Source organism: Pelmatolapia mariae, linkage group LG5 (assembly GCF_036321145.2).
Source record: "Pelmatolapia mariae isolate MD_Pm_ZW linkage group LG5, Pm_UMD_F_2, whole genome shotgun sequence".
NCBI lineage: Eukaryota > Metazoa > Chordata > Actinopteri > Cichliformes > Cichlidae > Pelmatolapia > Pelmatolapia mariae.
The window spans coordinates 38,097,419-38,117,204 of NC_086231.1; the positions used below are offsets into that span (position 1 = coordinate 38,097,419).

General features: G+C 42.6%; 1 protein-coding gene across 27 annotated transcripts in view; it reads left to right on the forward strand.

Annotated features, from left to right (window-relative positions):
• The window catches only part of nfasca (neurofascin homolog (chicken) a), a 145,448-nt gene that overhangs the window by 82,040 nt on the left and 43,622 nt on the right, over positions 1-19,786 (forward strand). For 22 of the 27 annotated variants that reach the window (XR_010093956.1, XR_010093959.1, XR_010093957.1 and 19 more), the window contains 11 exons: positions 3,837-4,033; positions 4,244-4,366; positions 6,853-7,023; positions 7,739-7,786; positions 14,622-14,733; positions 14,859-15,043; positions 15,118-15,249; positions 15,431-15,574; positions 16,977-17,088; positions 17,194-17,360; positions 18,100-18,247. Coding sequence is in view for 23 of the 27 variants with exons in the window: in XM_063474932.1 (XP_063331002.1) it covers positions 3,837-4,033; positions 4,244-4,366; positions 6,853-7,023; positions 7,739-7,786; positions 14,622-14,733; positions 14,859-15,043; positions 15,118-15,249; positions 15,431-15,574; positions 16,977-17,088; positions 17,194-17,360; positions 18,100-18,247 (1,539 nt within the window). In the remaining 4 variants the exon portion in view is untranslated. The remainder of the gene's footprint in view (positions 1-3,836; positions 4,034-4,243; positions 4,367-6,852; positions 7,024-7,738; positions 7,787-14,621; positions 14,734-14,858; positions 15,044-15,117; positions 15,250-15,430; positions 15,575-16,976; positions 17,089-17,193; positions 17,361-18,099; positions 18,248-19,786) is intronic. The other 5 variants (XM_063474938.1, XM_063474953.1, XM_063474940.1 and 2 more) reach the window with 1 other exon arrangement.

A 19,786-nucleotide genomic window follows, 5' to 3' on the forward strand; every position in this document is an offset into this window, starting at 1 on the left:
TGGATCTTGACTGGGCCATTGCAACACCTTCATTCTTTTCAGCTGCTCTGGGATCATTTCATTTTGCTTGAGTCCAGTTTTGGCCAAGTTTAGGCTGTCAGACCTCAAAACCATAAAGACCATAGACTTTCTATAGGTTTGAGCTCTGGAGACTGGCGAGGCCACCATTTACCATGAATTATACGATATTTTCCATTTGTGAATCATTGCACCAAAAGCTGCCACCGTGTCACCAAGCTTCTTGCTGATGTCCATTCCAGTCTTATGTGGGTCTGCAGTCTTGTGACATGCTTTGACAGCTCTTCGTCCTTGCCCATGGTGATGGAGAGGTTGGAATGGAAGAAAATGCTTCTGTGGACAGGTGTGCTTTATACACATAATGAGATTGGATGAGGAGGTTTTGTCATTGATTGACTGATTACAGTCTGTGTGCCACTGAGCCAGTCTGTGGGAACCAGAATTCTGGCTGGTTTGTAGGGGATCTATACTTGTTTCGCTCAGTGACATCCACTTCAATATATAACCTTTATGTAATGTTCTTTTTCTGGATTTCTGGTTGATATTCTGTCTCTCTCCATTAAAATTGCACTACCATAAAAATGAGAGCTTGTTCATTTCTGTATCAGTGAGCAAACTTACAAATGACAAATGTTTTACCTTTACCGTCTTTACTGTCATAGAACAAGAACAATATTTTATGTAAGCATTCTACTTTTTTACTCCTGCTACTTTAATACTGTTTATTCTCTGGTCCAGCTGATGGTGGCCAGCTGAAGCGGTGACTCAGGAGCAACATCAAAACAAGGGCCACCGGGAACAGTTATGGACAAAAGGCTTTTATATGGACACATGTGCACTTTGTATGTTGCAACAGGGAGGAAACGGAAGTCTGGGAACTGCACAGGTCTAGGGAAGCAGGCTAAAGGGGACAGACATAAGTTAGTCCAGGTGATTTTTTGCAGAGGATTTCAAAAAGGATTTCCCCACGAGGGAAGAAGCTGTTGAAGGGTAAGCAGGCAGGTAAGTTGTAGAGGTGAGTATAATAATCTAGCAGAGACTGGGCTGCAAAGCTGCTTCATTTATACTGCAGCTGATGAGGCTGACAAGGGAGTGGAGAGGCTCCGAGCACCACCCAAAGGGTTGTACAAGACCTCAACCTTTCCTAGGCTCAGAGAGTTAAAAACATACACAGTCCATTGGCAGACTATGGCAATCCTCCCTACTCAAAGGCCATCTACAGGCCGCGTACCGGACTCCACCACCTGAGACCCGTTGAAGTCTGTGATGAGGGAACCACGGATGAGGAACCTTCTCAGGTTCCTACCCTTCCAGTTGACGAGGTCGGTCAGAGAAGACATCAAGGGCTTATAGTCTCATCCAGAGACCAGCTGACCTCATCAACCTCTGCAGTCCTTTCTTTTCAGCCACTGTACAGCCGGCATACAACACAGTAATGGCAGAATAGAATGGTAAAAGTTCACCAGCACCGACTGATTCCTCCTTAAACCCTCGAAAAAGTGCAGCTGCTGCTGGGCCATCTCCACAACAGGTGTTGAAAGAACCTCAGAGATGTGAGTTCTTAAAAAGTTTGGGTCAAGGAAAAGCCAGAAGAGAGCATTGGAGTAAATTATGGGAACCACAAGATACAGACGTTTGGATCAATAAAGCCATCCATAGTTTTAGAAATATTAATCTGTTTACTCTGCTAAGCACCGAGGCTCATACACAACTGAGCTGTCACATTGGTTTACAGTGTTTGTATACCTTTCTCTGTCCCTCTGTTGCTCTGGAGCATTTGATGTCTCTTTCTCATATTGTTCTCACACACGGGGATGAGGCTGAAAGGAATAGCTAACACCAAGTCACAGCCTCACACACACACACACACACACACACACAGTCTGGTTTGCTATCCTCGTGGGGACATCCCATTGACATAATGCTTTCCCTAGCCCCTTACCCTAACCCTAACCATTAAAAATGAATGCCTAACCCTAACCCTTACCCTAAACCTAACCATAACCTAATTGTAACCCTGACAGTAAAACTGCATTTTGAGTGTGAAAATTGCTTTCAACCCCGAGGGGACCTGGATTTTGGTCCCCACGGTGCAGAAAGTCCCCACCAGGATAGTAAAAGTCAGATTTTGGTCCCCACCAGGATAGTACGAACCCGTACACACACACACACACACACACACACACACACACACACACACACACACACACACACACACACACACACACACACACTCTCCTGGTTACCAGCTGTTACTTGCTGAAAAACGACGGGAAGCTTTGCTTGTAAATCCCCACGCCTCACTAAAACTAGAGCTGACTTATGTAAGAATATTCGGTGTTCCTCACTAACCAACCACACGGATTAAAGTATTACTAAACGCACGTGTAGACTGTGTGGTGGATATTTGTACTGCCTTCATATAACAGTTGAGTAATATACAGTCATGTGAAAAAGAAAATACATCCTACATACCCTACATTAATTGTAGGGTTTTGTTTATTAGGACTGAATCAGGTCCTTAGAAGATACTAAAACAAACGACATGTTTGAATGGATGAAGATGCTTCTCCTGGTAGATTTTCCAAAGAAACCATGCTTGGTTAGTCTTTATCAAACTGTACTGTGATGAACTTTGAACGTACTAAGATGGAGTTCTTGCAGTTTCTCTGAGCGTTGTGTGACCTCAGTGTGACCTTGGTTGGTATGTATATCCTGGGAGGCTTGATTTCCATTTGTGCATGATCACTCTCACTGTTGAATGAGGGACTTTTATTTGTTCTGGAAATCGTGTTGTGTCCATGTTGGGCAGCACCAGTTGCATCACTAAGATTATTTCTGTGGTCTTTCCTTTTTAGCGTACCAGAAAACTGCCAAACATCGGCTGGTGGTCACAGTGTATATGTCACGTACTGGTTTCTTCTGAACAGTTAGTCGAGCGCATTGATCAGCAGTGCCTTATGTCACCTGGTAACAAGCAGAGAACTTTGGCATTTTCTGCTTGTTAAACAATGAAAAGATCATTATCATAGTGGTAGTGTGTCCTTAGTGTCTGATGTGTTTAATATAAACCTATCAGCCGTACACTCACAGAAATGATATTGTCATTTACCTTTTCTGAAAGGAAAAGATTTTGTTCTTAACATCACTTATTTCTACAAATGTGACTTACTGGGATTTCATTTGGGCTTCCAGTCTGAGAAGAAAAGAAAACCTTAGTTTGCAATGGTGTGGTGAAATTGTACTTTTTTACAAACACACTACAAAATAGACTAGACAGAGGTAGTTAAAAACAAACAAAATGTATACACATACAAGCTATTATACTACAACACTGGGTAAAGAAATTGTACAGTGCAGTCCTGAGTTGACAAACAGGAGAAAATGCTGAGTATTTAAAACTGGCAGAGGTAGAAAAGTCAACGTGAAGCAAAGTGCAACATTTAGCATCGACATGAAGCATGTGAATATGTGCGTGTAACACTGCAGCGACAAATACAGGCTCATCATCATCATCATCATCATGTCGTCTCCACTGAAATTTCAGCTCAAAAGCAAAACATACGTCTAAACAATCAGACACTTTCAGAGAAAGACAAACATAAAAATAATGTAAAACACAAACAAAAAATCTAATTTGAGTTTGATTTTTTTCCTTTTATTATTTGGAGAGCTGCTGTTTATTTGTGGTTATATTTTGCCCGGTGTTTCCTGCCTGCATTTTCTTCAGTCAGTGTGGTTACACATAGATACTGTCTGCTCTTGGAAAACAAGGTTATAAGAGATATAATTCTTTGATTTCTTCAATTGAATCTTAGGTTTTCATGGCGAAGAAATGGGAAGTTTTTCAATATTGGGAAAGATCCCAGGGTGACGATGCGAAAACGCTCGGGAACCCTGGAGATCGGCTTCCGCAGCGGAGGTCGGCCAGAGGACTACGAGGGAGAATACCAGTGTTTTGCCACCAATGACTTTGGAGTGTCTCTGTCCAACAAAATCCTGCTCCGGGTCTCCAGTAAGATCACAGAACACACTAATTACTATTTACATGTTATTCATTCATTTGTGATATGCAGAACGCACCCTTTGAAACATTGGAGTAATAAGTGCATGCATGGATGGATGACAGATATCTATCTGCACCAACAGCTCAGTGCTAATTGTATTTCTTATATTTTCAACTAATAGCTGAATCCTGTTGTTCATATTTCCCCCAATCCTCCAGAGGCTCCTCTGTGGCCTAAGGAGGTGCTGGAGCCAGTATCTGTGACTGAAGGCTCCCCACTGGTTCTACCTTGCAACCCCCCACCAGGTCTGCCTCCTCCGTTCACCTTCTGGATGGACAGCAGTGAGTTTCAAACTCCCCAAATCACTGAACCCACTTCTTTTTCGTAGTATGTGGTATCTGTTTCCTCGCTGTTAGAGAGACACTTGTAGGAATCAGAACCCAGACTGTGCTGTGGACTGACAGGCTTCACCTATCAGTCGTTCATTCTTAGGGATAACCTGATTGCTTTGTTAAAGTTCTTTAGCACAGCTACCTTGATGTATGAGGTGACTCCTGTGTCCTAAATAAAGTGATGTCTTTCTGATTCCCGGCGCCTCGTGCTGCTCTGGTCCTTAGGCTGCGTCTGCACAAGTTCATGTCACTGCTAGCTGACAGAGCAGGCCTCATGTCCAGCCATTAGCTGTTTTACAGCCAGAGGCAAGAAGCTATTTAGTTGAACAATACCAATTTTTATTCAGTCCAGTCTATAATTCTGTATGTAAAACTGAAACTGAAATATAGACTGGACATTTGTCCTGCTTGAAAAATGACATTGCTGTAAATGGCTGTTAACCTGAACTGACCTGTTCACCGTAAAGCTTGTGACACAAACACAGGAAGCCAGAGCAGTTTGTCGTACAGCCCAGACACACCGATGCATCATTAGGATTGCTGGCCCAGCTGCTGATTGGTCCTGGGGCTCTGTGTTAACAGTCAGATGGGTTATGTCACCCATCGCACACTTACAATGGGGGATGCCTTGACATCTGTGTGGGTGTACTGGAGGATTGTCTGTAGTGACTGTAGAATAACACATCAGCATCCCACATAGCAGACAGGTCTGGCCCGATTATGGTTTGGTGTATGTGGCCCAGACTCATAGGAAACAGGACTGGCCTGGATCCAGCATCAAGCTGGCACTTCTGACTGACTGGTGTCATGGCGGGGTGTATGTCAACCAGATGTGGGCCAGGTCTGGCAATGATGGCACTATTTATGTTCCTACTTTCCTATTTTAGTTAGGACACTCAAATGCCATGTTGCATTACTATACTGCTATGGTAGCCAATGTTTCAAATGCAGGTTTGACAGGTTTATGAGTGTACACTTTATTCAAAACCTAGTGAGGGTTTACTCAGGTTTATCACTGGGTGGCTGCAGCTCAGGAGGTAGAGCAGGTCATCTACTGATCAAAAGGTTAGTGGTTCGATCCCTGGCTCCTCCAGTCTGCATGTCAAGAGTGTGAATGTGTATGAATGTAGTCTAAGGAGCTTGGAAAGAAAAGCGTCTGGACTTCTTTGAGTTGCTTGAAGACGTTTCACCTCTCATCTGAGAAGCTTCTTCAGTTCTAAGGGTCAAATGGTGGAGAGTCCCAGATTTATATGAATTTGTATGAATGTAGTTTGGAAGTAGTCAGTTTAGATAAAGTGTGTGAATGTGGCATGTTGTATAGAGCACTGATCTGGGAGAATAGAAAAGCACTATATAAGAATCGCTCCATTTACTGTGTGGTGAACAGAGTTCTGTCATGTTACTTTTGCTCTATTATGCACATGTTGTTATTACATGGCTTGATTAAGGCACACATTAAGCTGACATCTGGGGCCAGAGTTGAAACTGTTCTGGGCCAGCACAGGACCAGCAGTGTGTCTGCAACTGGCCATGTGCTGGCCCATGTGTGGGCCACCTCTGGCAAACCTGATCTGGGCCACCAAAGGGCCGTCATTCTTTGCAGTATGTGGGCCATGTGTAAGCACGTTGTGTGGGCCAGATCTGGGCCATACCAATTTTGCTTCAGCTGATGTTGATTTGAGTTATATGTGAAAATAGAAGCAACAAACTGTCTCCAGTAGCCCTGAAGAGATTGTTACTTCTGCGTTTGTAGGTTGACATTTTGGCTTTTCCAGAGATCACTTATGTGTCATGGTAATACTTCAAGCAGCTATATATGGATGACACAACAAAAGATTATAATGCCAAGCAGAGTCCATGCAACAACAAAAATGTTGGGTGCAAATATTGGACCTAACAAAAAATTGTTGGAAAGATAACTTTGTCACATGTCAGGACGCTTTTAAGGAGTGACATCATTGTGTTTTAACTGAATTGGAAGTTTAAAAGACATCAAAATGTTGGATAACCATCTGTTGCACTCAGTCTAGTTGAGAAATTTAGTCGACCTCTAGATCAAACATAGACATACTTGTGGCAAATATAGAAGTGGTCTGTATTTGTTTTATTAGTCCCAGCTGCTCGGATGACATGGCCCCTCTTTGCATTCTTTCACTGCAAGAGGAAATCTTGCATAGGTATTAAAAAATGGAAGGAAGGCACTTTGACTCAACCAGATCTAAAAATAAAGACATATCTTTTTAATGACCTGGAAGGACCACTTTACAGCCAAAAACCTGTTTTACATCTTTTCAGTTACACGCTGAGCTGCCCAGATCCAATCTAGCATTGAACGTCATTGAACTTGCAGCTGATATATGAAATCCTAAACTTGTCGATGTGGTTTCATTCCTTCTCTCTTATTCTTCATTTCTGTCTGTTCTTGTGACCTTGAGATATGAGTCCAATCCCTCAGGATAAACGAGTGTCCATGGGTCTTAATGGAGACCTCTACTTCTCCAATGTTTTGGCCCAAGATGCAAACACAGACTACAGCTGCAAAGCTCGCTTTCTGTTCACACACACCATCCAGGAGAAGAACCCATACAAACTCAAAGTTCAGACCAGTAAGTGTGCAACACACACACACACACACACACACACACACACACACACACACACACACACTCACACTCACACACACACACACACACACACACACACACTTACACACACACACACAAACTAATTACGAGTTAGATCCTGAAGCAGTCAGTTGCCAAAGTGATTATTGCTGTTGTGTCATTAGAGCTGCTGTTTCCTGCTAAACTCTTATCTGCTTTGTCTGTTTTGAACACATACACTACTTTAACCCAAGTAGAGTAAGACCCCATCTATCTATCTAGAGAAGATGTTATGACATGACATGCACGAAACCATAACCTTTGTGATGATTTCCTAATGCTGCCTCTGAAAGACCAGATTGTGAAATGGTGGCTCGTTCTTCCAACAACTTGTTTGAACATTGAACATTGTTACACTGAACATTGTTACACTGAACATTGTTACACTGAACATTGTTACATTGAACATTGTTACACTGAACATTGTTACACTGAACATTGTTACATTGAACATTGTTACATTGAACATTGTTACACTGAACATTGTTACACTGAACATTGTTACATTGAACATTGTTACACTGAACATTGTTACACTGAACATTGTTACATTGAACATTGTTACATTGAACATTGTTACATTGAACATTGTTGTCAGGTTGTGTGAAAGTGTTTTCATGCAGATTGATGTGCCACTGTGTGTGCCTCTTGTTTCTAGAGGAGCCATACAATGACACATCTTACAATGCCTCTGAGCCCCACGGTGGTGAGTTTCCTCTTCCTGTCAGGACAGCTCGGTTTCCTGTTCACCTCCTAAGGGTGTAACATGGTGCTAACCTTCTGACTCACTGAAGCTCAGTCTAACCTCCTAACTGCTCTTTACATGTGTAGAAGTGGGTTAGTTTCATACTGAATGATACGTTTGGGTTGCTTTATTGTGTTTCTCTTAATGTTGGCTGTTTTTTAACTATTTTAATAATGATGTAAAGACAATAACAAGCAACAACGTAACTACCTATAGCTAAAGCAAATAACACCTATTATCCCATAGTGCTGAATGCCAAAATCTAGGATATAGATTTTGAGCTAGATTTTAGTTGGTTGTTGTAGTCAGTGTATCGACTGTAAGAGAAATATGAAGCTTAAAGATATTGGTGACTACGAAGACCCACATGGATCAGAAACATAGAGGGTTGTATGACTGAGAGGAAGGCCAAACTGTGATGTGGCAGTATAGAGCACAATGCGTAGCAGCTTGAACATGACAATACTTACACGATCTGCTTCTAACACTTCAGTAGTATGTACCATAGAAATAGAAGGTGGCAATAGAGGCTCAGTGAGCAGATCTTCCCTGTGTCTGATTTTGTGCCCACCTCCTGTGTTCCTTGCAGTTTGTCACTCATTTAGTCAAAAATAGATATGATGCATATATTTAGTGAAGTGGAGGGGGAAGCTGCTTGTAAAATACACTGCTGCACATTGAGCATGGTTAACAATGTATGCATTTCTTCAGTACTTGACAATGACTGTGTCTGAAATTTGAGAATGGAATGCTTTGATTGGCCAGTGGCAGCCCAGTGTCTGGGTGGCTTTAGATGGACGGGTTGCTGATTGCCTCAGTTTCAAATCCACTAATGTAAACAAGAGACAGTTTTTAAACTAAGTTTGTAATTAATCACTTTTGAAAGACTTTCTCACCTGGAGAGTAGATAGGTGCTGGAATATGGTGGCAGTGTGTTCTTAGTAATGGTACATGGGATGCTCTCCATAGCCAGAAACAGCAATGAAGGTAATGACCAATAGACTGAAAACTCACACTCCTGAGATGGGAACATTGGAGCTGGTAACTGAGGAATGCTTTGAGAAAGACCTGTGGCTGTGGAGATCTTTGAGTTCCATTAGTTGTGAGTTTCAGGTGGGCCGACTGTTCGGTACCACACAGCTCCCGGTTTGGCCCTTTGACTCTGTCTAAGCATGGAAACCAGAAATGAAGTAAGGCTGCAGAATTCCTTTAAAAGGTCAAAGGTGTGGTGGGCAGGCTGTTCTATCAGGACTTTAGGTGAGTTTAGACTGGCGAGTGGTAAGACAACCTTACTGAACCTCCTGATGAACCATCGATAAATTCCCCCAAAATGCCACAGCTGCTTCTGAGTTGTGTGACTTGCCTTCACCTGCCCTTTCTCAGTGATGAACACCTGAAAGAACACTGACTGAACTTTTTTCTTCTGTACAGTATAGTTTCTACTCTAATAGTCTTCAGAGTACCAGAGTACCAAACATGACTATAGTGGTTTGAAAACATGAGAATATCATCCAAGTAGACAAAGATGAAGCAATTAAGGAAGTCCCAAAGCACATTATTTACCAAGGCCTGGAAGACAACCAGAGCATTGGTAAGTCCAAGTGGTGTGACAGGGTAGATGCCCCAGGTGAGTATAGAAGGTGGCCTTCCACTCGTCGCAATGGGATCGTAGATGTTTCGGAAAAGATTGTGGCTCTTTGCAGAAGACGTTAAAAGGGAGAAGACAACAGATGTAAAGGTTGTTTGTTTTTAACAGTTCAAACCTCTAAAGTTAATGCAAGAAATCCAGCTCCCAGGGAATAGGACGAGGGTGGGATGATGTCAGCAGCTAATGAGTGGTGGGTGTATTTTTCCATTGGCTCGTGTTCTGATTTGGTGAGACTGTATAGGCAGCTTATGGGCAGAGATCGGGCACCAGGTAAGGATGTCAATAACACAATTGTATGGTTGCTGGGAGGCAGCGAGAGCCAATCGTGATGTTGAGTCAGGATGGAAGACAAATGTGGACCCTCTAAACCGATTTGTAAGACAACAGTTTCTCCTGGAGGAAACATAGACTGCAGACCAAGGTCATCACAACTCTTGCAGCCAAATGCAGGACACTGAAGTAAAAGTTTAACAGGTACAGAAGAAAAACACGTAATATAAGTAATACAAAGAAGTATTTTCTGAATGGAGTTGGCAGAGGGACAGGCAGATAATTCACTAAGATGAAAATTCAGGTGGATTTCCTGAATTTTCCATGGATGTCCTTAGGGCTGTTCGATATAACAATATATATTGGATGAGGATATAAAAACGTCTATTGTTTCATTTTACGCTATCGTTTGTTTTGTGGTGTCGCAAAATAAAGAGTTTACAGCAATATTTGTTCATGGTGTTGATGGTCACTGTAGTGGTTATATTCATTTCTTAAAGTTCTCTCTTTCTCTTATTTTTAATATAACCACACTACCGATGGACAAGCGCCTGTATTTATGCGTTGTCGTTAGCAACAACGACGGTAAAACCATTGCGTGTCCCCTTTTTCATTTTCCACATAAACCTTTCACAATAAAGCTCAAGATCCCATTGAGACTTTTCAAAATAAACTTACCCACGTGAAAGAGTACGCAGAGTGTTTACGGATGAGAAGCAAAAAAGAGCCGTCAAGTGTTAAAAAATAAACCTTAGACTCAAACGTTAAAACAGGCTTTTCCCCGCAGCACGCTGTGTAATAAATACTCACAAAGGAAACGGCGGCCGTTACAACTTAGGTCTAAAAATGTATCGTTTCACGCATCGGTTAAAACACTCGACTCCAGGTACATGACGCCCAGCTGGAAACACTTCACGCAAGTCGAGCTGCCCGAGATTCACAGAATTTACAGAAAATGTTACATTTTTGTAATTTATATCATTATCGGACGATAAATGTCTTACATCGGGATATGAGATTTTGGTCATACCGCACAGCCCTAGATGTCCTGTTAACTTGGACTAAGAGGACATCCAAGTTAGTCCAGGGTAGGCAAAATATAACAGAGTAACCCGTGGTACATGTGGAAGCCACAGTAAGTACAACCAGAAAGCGAAAATTTCAGAAGAAATTTTAAGTGTGCCTATGCCGCTGCTAATCAGTGTAGTTTGCCATTCATATGGCTACAGAGAGCAAAACTCAGCAGAGCAGCCATTCTCCACCATGAACTATGGTAAAAACAAACACCGCTCACGCCTCACAGATGACAGCTTACAGTTTTGTGTAAAGATGAAGTGACTTTGTACAGCCCCGATTTGCAGACGCTGTGCACACAGGTTCATGAGCAGAAGTCCCATTGTACCACGGCAGACCCGACAATGTTTGCATGAACACGCTTTGAAGCATTACGTTATGGACCACTTTTCACACATGGTTGGTGTACCCACACAGCCGGCTGTAGCTTTTCAACTCACAGCCCGACACACACCCAAAAAACAGCCGAGAGAGCACAGACTTTACGCCCGTGGGTCCACCTCCCCTGCAGCGGCACTGCAGACCACGCCCCGCCACACACATCAAACACGTAAAATAAATATTTATGCACTTTTGCATTCACTTTTTGTTTTTGTTATTTTTACACAGTGTTCTGAATGATGAACAATGGTCTACAGCCAATCTTGTGTATTATTATACAAACTTTGGTCGTAAGATTCAGATAACTATTTAATAAAAGCTAAATATTTTATATGAGAGTAAGAAAGAAAAGTATTTCTTTGTGCCCCCCTTTCCCTGTTAATGCCCTACCTGGCCCCCTGGCAAAAGCTTTGCTAGATCCGCCCCTGCACAGTTACCAGCTGTCAGCTACAAAGGATCCTGGTGTTATTTGTCTCTCAGAAACAGTTCATAACTTCCCTTCAACTCATTCATGTCATCTAAAAGGTAAACCTGTTTCTCCATCACCAGTTCAGCTCTGATGATTCAGTAAGGACATCTCCTGGTTTGGACCAGCCGTTTTTACAGCTGTGGCTCCAGCAAACATCAGCTGATACTAGAAATTAAAATCAAATGAATTCTAACAACAGCTGATCAACCTTAAACGTGCTGCTGTTGTTTAGCGTGATAAACAAACAAGAGAGAAGAGCCGATCATTGATCAGTTTCATGATTGAAGTTGCAACGAATGACAGGGGAGGCTGCGTAACACCAGAATAAATCCAGCTTTATGTCTTCTTCCGTTCTACCTGAAGTACGGGACAAACTGTGTTCCTTTTCAGCTCAATACGAAACGCGTAATATTTTCTCTGAATGCGGGACAATTCCGTTTGTACGGAACGGTTGGCAACTCTACGAACTAACCCTTATGAATAAAATAAAGTTCAACATCAGTAACTTAGCGCGCACACAGCTGTATAGAAACTCCGTCATGCTAGCTAGCATGCAGTACGAGTTATTGTAACTGATTGTAAAAAGTCAGCACAACGAAAATAAACTACACCTAAACTCGGTTTATATCTGACCCAGATAGAGTGCAGTTCATAACTTCTTACCTGAAATTCAGTTAACCTGACGCTCCGACCGGCAGCCGCCTTGGGTCTGCTTCCCCTGCCTTCGGTTTCCCTGATCCATGGCTGCCATCTGTTTGAGCTCCGCGTTAGCCACCACCGGTCGATCGGCGGCCGCCTCACCGCCTCGTATGTCTCTTTTTCCCGCATGTCCTTTCTGTCATACACCGGTGGCTAGCTGCCCTTTGTTGGAGCTCCGCGTTAGCCACCACCAAACAACTCAGTTATTTTTCCCACATCGACCAGCATCTGGACAACCACCTTTCACTGTTTATACCGTTACTAAAATGAATAAATGAATCATCGGCCTATAAAAACGGAACATAAGTCCAGCTGTGACTCCGAGTCTGTGCGAGTATTTGCGAGAGACCGGGAGGTGAAACGAGAGAGAGAGTTGCCCTCGCTGTCGCTTTTCAGCCAAGCTAGACGCTAGCTAGCTAGCTAGCTAGCCTGCTAGCTGCCATGCGGCACCGACGTCGTCAAACCACTGTTGCTAATATGGGACGTCTTGATAAAACGAGCAGATATTTGAAGTTTACACAGCTACATTCTCGCCTGAAAATATCTTAAAAGTTTATTTTGTGACCTAGAAACACTAATACAAGCAATATATCGAACGAAGAGGTGGCCGCCATTGTTTGAGGTGTACGGCAGAGGTGTGCTATGAATTGTGGGATATGGAGTTTTCCACCATGTCATGGGCCAAAATTTGCACTAAAATATTAATATTTAAAAAAGTATAAAAGTCATAAACACCAAAAGTCATAGCACACCATTCCAGATCCAGCCGCACAAAATGATATAACATATGTGAAGCTTGTCTCAAAACTGTGGGGTGAGTTACGCGACGCAATTTTAGGCGGAAAAAGGAGAATAATAAGCAGCATAAATCTGACGAATAGTAATAAGTGTGCCTCGTGGCATAGGCACACTTAATGAGCTGGCATCAACTGAGGGATTTCTACAGCCTTAAGTAACAGGAAGGGAATGACCAGCTGCACACAGCTGTGTTATTGTAAGAGGAAGAGAGGGAGACAGACAATGGTGCGTTCACACAGCTGGACTCCCAAATGGTGGTAGAAATGATGCCATCCTTTTTGGGCAGATAGTCGTAATGTGTGTGAGATGGAGGAACATGATCCTTTATTTTTCTTGTTGAAGTATGTAAAGTATTTGACCATGTGTTATCAACATTTTTGTAAACAATTATGAATATCTAGTTATGGAATATAGAAGATGTTTGACTGCACATTACTGTCTGGGACACCTAACATAGTGTGTGCTGGCAGCAGAGTCATTATTAAAGGATCACATATAAACATAGAGCAACACACAAACTACCCTTAATTCAAGTAGAGCGTACACAGAGAATCTCTGTATTAATTATGCAGACAGTACTGTGAAAGAACAGGATTTGGGAAGATGGGATATGTCCCCGAGGGATGAAGGAACAGACTTTAATCACATGATGAATATTGAGTGTGGTATCAGTTATGCTTGTGTTATAGCAGCAGTGACTAAACATGCACTCAGAGGTGTCTGAGGCTGGTCCTGCCACCATCATCAGCTCAGCGATGGGTGCCCGGGTCTGGATTTGTCTCATTCTCAGCAGCTCCTGTGTAGACGCTCACAGCTTTAATCCATTATAGATCTGCATCGCAAAGTCGGCTGCAGCCAAATTAGTTTCACATAAGCCTCGGGGCTGCATCTATTTGCTGGATTCTACAGCTGGGATTGGATCAAAGCTTTTTAGTCTAAACTGGTTACCTAAATGATTTAGAAGAGAAAAAATACATGAAAGGTAAAAATGTTCAATACATTATATGTGGGATGATCATTTATTTTTGCTTCAAAGGTGCTAACATAATATCCAATGCCATCATGTATGCCCTTATGTGTAGTTTCACGTGAAGCCAAAAACACTCTGGAATCAAAGTGTGAATAAAAGGCTACAAACCAAAATAAAGTGTGGCTAAGTTTGATTCAAGCTTTTAATGGCCGGCTTTGCCATCCGTGTTCCCTTGGTTAACTTAAACGAACATCATTGTTTTCTTTTCTTAATCCAATTATTTTATTTATTTCAAAATAAGCCAGAGAGTGTTGGACCTGTTTACAGGTCACTGTGACCTCAGTGACTGCACAGAGCCTGCCAGGATTCACAATAACAGTCCTAGGTTGATTCAAAAAAAGAGGCTGTTTAATGGAGAAAGTGAGTCATGCTGCAGAGATAAATGAATGTTTTGTTTGTGCGTATTAATCCGTCCTCGTGTCTTCAGACCGTAAAGCAGCAGAGTCCACGCCGACCTTCCTCTCACCATCAGGAAGTGAGAGCTCCAAAATGGTGCTGCGAGACGAGCAGCTGCTGCTGGAGTGTATCGCTGCTGGACTGTGAGTGCACTGTCACACGCACACGTACTGCGAAATGATAAGATTAATACTGCCGTTTGTCTGAAAAGTGAACAGTGGCACATGAACCTGAATTTTGAGGCCAAAGTCTTGTCTTTCTCCTCCAGTCCAACACCCATCATCAAGTGGTTTAAGAAAGGTGGGGAGCTGCCAGGGCAGAAGGTCAAGTTTGAGAACTTCAACAAGACCCTGAAGATTGTTAGTGTGTCAGAGGAGGATGCTGGCGAGTATGTATGCATGGCCAACAATCATTTAGGCACCATACGCCACTCCATCTTTGTTCAAGTTAAAGGTGAGTAGGCTGTATTGGCTCTGTGTTTCTTGAATGTATAACTGGTGCTAACATGTTGGCCTTGTGCCCAAAAGCGGCTCCTTACTGGTTACACAAGCCATCAGACCAGGTGCTAGCCCCAGAAGAGAATGGACGCCTGGTATGCCGGGCCAACGGCAACCCTAAACCTCGCATTGAGTGGCTTGTCAATGGGCAGCCTATAGAGAGTATGGTTCTTTTTAATTATTGTTACAGAATACCAGCCTTATTTTTGATGAATTAACTGGAGCAGAATTGTAATGTACTCACTATAAATGCTCCATAAACATCAGTATATACGACAGCTACCAACAGTCTTTTCTTTGTCTTCCTGTCTGGATCATCTAACCCTCCTCCGCCCGACTGCAGGCTCTCCCACCAACCCAAACAGACAGGTGCTCGGAGACACCATCATGTTTCACTCTGTGCAGATTGGAAGCAGCGCCGTGTACCAGTGTAATGCCTCCAACGAGCATGGCTATTTGTTAGCCAACGCCTTTGTCAACGTTCTTGGTGAGACACAGAAGTGGGAGCTTGATTTCAACATGGAAACAGAGCAGTGAGGCTATTAGCTCTGCACATCCAGAGTGTGCTGTAGCTCACTGGGTTCAGGACTGGTTTTAAAAACCTTTTTTAAACCTTATCCAGAAGTGACCATAGTGGTTACACTGCCAGGTAAAAGTTTGTTTTGTTCTTTATAGATTTTAATCAGCACTTTATCATCAAAGTTCTTGTGACTGGAGCAGGCAGCACTTTGTGCAGGAGGACAGATGATGACCAGTGTGGTGATATGTTATTGTTGACCATGTTGGTGAGCAGGCTGCTGACCTTTGTTCATGTAAACACTATTAATTTAACCTCCTAAATAACTTTAACATGAGGTTAGTTGGTTAATCTTCAAATTAGTGTTTGGAAAAAACACCTGTGTTGTGTTGCTTGTTACTACTATTTATAATGATATAATCATTGCTGTGTCGCCAGATTTAACATGTAACCTTAGAAGTTACCTAGAAATGTGGTGACCCCTGCTGATCGAGTCCTTAATTTAGTTTGCCAGGACATAGACAGTGTTATTCTTCACCTTTATCTGGTTTTGGGGTAAGAGTCATAGTCTCCACCTCGACTGGATGGCAACGTTCTCATTTTCTATCATGAAGTACCGCTGATAGTCAGTAGCTGGTACTTTTATTTGCACCTTGAAAAAAGGTGAAATATACTCCTACATATTATTGAGGAAGTTTAAATGTTGCTCCTAATGATTCCTCACGAGCCCATTTCCTCCTGCACTTTTTATCTTGACATAGCAAGAAAAATGAGTCAGGATAGATTACCTAATTATTGCAAAAAAAAAAAAAAAAGTAAATCTTGCAATTAATACATGTATTACAAAGTAATACATGTATTATTGTCAGCCTACGTCTCTGACCTGTCTTCCCAATGTGATGTTTGTGCAATGTATGTATGGTTGGAAGGGTTAGTGTGCATGCATCAACCAGCATGCAGCCTGCTGTAGCCCATATTTGCCTTAGGGATTAATGAAGTATTCTGATTCTGAGAGACAACAGGAAATTGTCTGTCTTTAGTCTAAAGATAACTGCATTCAAAAACAACAGAGCACATGATCAGTTACACCTCTCTAATCTTCTGCCCAGGTTTAGCTGGTAAAAGCAAAATGACTCTGTAAACATACTGAGAGTTATAGGAATGAGTGCTTGTTGAGAAGGAGCCAGCTAACTTTCACACTGGATGGTTGTTGGTTTATGGATACCTTATTATACACTGCATGCACAGGGTTAGAAAAAAAGTATTGAGTTTTTCTAAAATAACCATAATTGTGTCTGTTTGATTAAATGCTTGTAAGTGTGTGTAAGGGATAAAGCCTGGTGAAGATGTACTGTAATCCTTTTTCCTGTAGACCTGCCCCCGAGGATGCTGGGCCCCAAAAACCAGCTAATAAAAGTCATTAAGAACAACCGCACCTTCCTAGACTGCCCCTTCTTTGGTTCCCCTTTACCGGAGCTACGCTGGTGAGCAGCTAAAGCTTTTTGGTCCTTTTACAGGAAAATGACAGCCAGAGTCAGCAGCAGTATGTTCAGCTGTTAACCATGTGTATGTGTTTTTATTATGTGTAGGTTTAAGAACGGACAGGGCAGCGGGCTGGACGGAGGCCAGTACCGTGTTTACATTAATGGTACCCTGGAGATAAAGCGGGCCCGAGCAGAGGACGAGGGAACCTACACCTGTGTGGCCAGCAGCATCTTGGGAAAAGCTGAAAACCAAGTGCGCCTGGAGGTCAAAGGTTAGATGTTAAAAATGAAAAATGAATTCATGAATGACATCAGATGTGCTTGAGCAGGTCTGTGCCTGTTCTGAATGATTTCCTTTCACTGTGCCAAGCAGCCTGCACTCTGGGACTTTGTGCAGATCTCGTGTGCCTTTTATTAAACGTTAAACTGTGACAGAGTGACAAAGAGGACGCAAACATGCAGAACATCTTAAATCAACATTTGTTTCAGTTGAACTTGTTTTATCCAAGCCTGTCTCCAGTGAGCCAAAGCATTAGAGCCAACAATGGAAATAACACCTCACCTTTATTACATGTCAGGGTGCATTAGTAAGACTGTTGAAGCTGTTTGTAGTCCTGTCTGCGTCACATGTTACACTTTTCTTAGACCAGAGGAGAAGGGCAGAGGGTGGTGGGATGGTTGGACATACAAAGCACCTGACTTTGCTGTTGGTTGTCGATTTGTTTTGCATGCTAACTGTACTGTGGATTTTTACACAAAGAGATTGCATTTTTATGCAAATACACTCACCATGATTCAATTTTCTTGCACATTTTCTGTATCTAAATCTTTGCAGCTTATCTCATATTGAACAGAGATGGAAAGAATAGGTTTTGGTAAATTAGTCTTGTTTTGGATGAGACTGTGGCACCTGACCATGCATCTCCACACAGTATTATCTACCACTTGTATTATTGGATGCGTCTAAAATCTTCATGTAGTGTATTGCTCTTCATCTTAATTGTGACCCAGAGCCGACTCGCATCATTCAGGCCCCCGAGCACCAGTCAGCCATCAGGGGCTCCACAGCTCGCTTCACTTGTAGGGTGACGTCTGACCCCAGCCTTCCTGTCAGTGTGGCCTGGATGAAGGATGACAAGCCTCTTTACTTGGGATGGAGGTAAAGACCCCTGCGTTTGCTCTTTTTTAACAACCTGTGCTGTCCTGTCACCCTCTTTGTCTCTGCTTCAAGCCTGACTAAACATGGTTGTGGGAAAAGTTGTTTATTTGCTCTGAATCTAACAACAAAGTTTCATAATTTAGTGAAGGGTATTGAACCCAGTTCTTTTTATTCTTCTCCTGGACAGAAAAGACGCAGACTCAGAGTGGTCAAAGTATTTATAATCATTTTATTCAATCATTACTTTCCGGAAAGGGGATGTGCACGCTCCTAAGCATCGGCAGATCTGAAGCATTAAGCCGGATGCGTACAATATAGTCTGTTATTTTGGCGCTCACACGTCACACACAGTTTCGATCAAAACAACTTCTTTACCTCTGGCCTTACTTGATGTGTGTGTGTGTGTTGCTGGTAGAGTGATTACGTGCGCTGCCCTCTGCCTAGTTCTGCTTTTTCTGTCTGCATCTGTTTCCTGTTCTTAATATACTGCCTCTGCAGCTCTGCACAAGACTTCCTGTTCTGCACAGCTCCAGTCTGGCTGAGCAACTGGTTTGTGAGTCAAAGCTGGCCTGTTATTAAAATACATAAACAAAATAATCAGAAAATAAGCACTAAGAAAACATATAAATTCCTTAACAAGGGTTAAGTGAATTAGCATCAGCTGTTGGCCTGGGTGTGGTTTGCAGTGCTGTGATTGGTGTGCTTCATCTCTACAGTGTGTGTCAATAAAGGATCAGTCTCTCTTTCTAGTGGTTTCAATGGGTCCATTAAATTACAAATGCTGTACTGGGACATTGGGGAGTACCCCCACCCATATCACTCCAACCTACCCACTGTTTCTTTCCCAGTAGCTATGTATAAAGCATTTGTAGTGAAGGGTAAAGGTTCAGCCAGGGTCCATGAGTCAGCGGGTTTGTTTCAAACAGCCTTCTCCCCCACTGTCAGCCAGGAGACTCTACGCCCCAAACACTTGAGCTAGGCTGAGTGTGTAGCTGCAGGTGAGTTTAAAACATGACTGAGAAACAGAATCTCAACTTAGATGCTGTTCTGTTGCTAGAGATGCTAAGCAGGCCAAGACCAACGTTATATATGATGATGGTTTATAGACTAACAAAAGTACATGGACTTGGGAAATGGTTTAAAATAAGCCCTCCCTCTGATTGAGCTACCACTCATTTCTCCTGAGGAGCAGCTGGCTATACTCAGAGGTGGGAGGTAATGAAGTACAAATACTTTGTTACTGTAGTCTACTGGAGTAGTTATTTTTCTGGCAACTTATATAAATAAAATAACTATAATAGTGCAGTGTGCATATGACCTAATGATATATCAGTGGTTACTTCAGAGTGTTTATCAGAGTGACGTAGCTGAGACAGTCATCCATGTGCACAACACAGAGCGGGTGATGGCAGCTCCTGTTGAACTTTCTGAGCTGCCACAGGAAGAACCTCATCTGGGCCTTGTTCTGCACATGGTGGATCACGTCAGGTTCCTTAGGATCCACCTTTTTATGATGTGAAGTGATCCTCACATACAGAC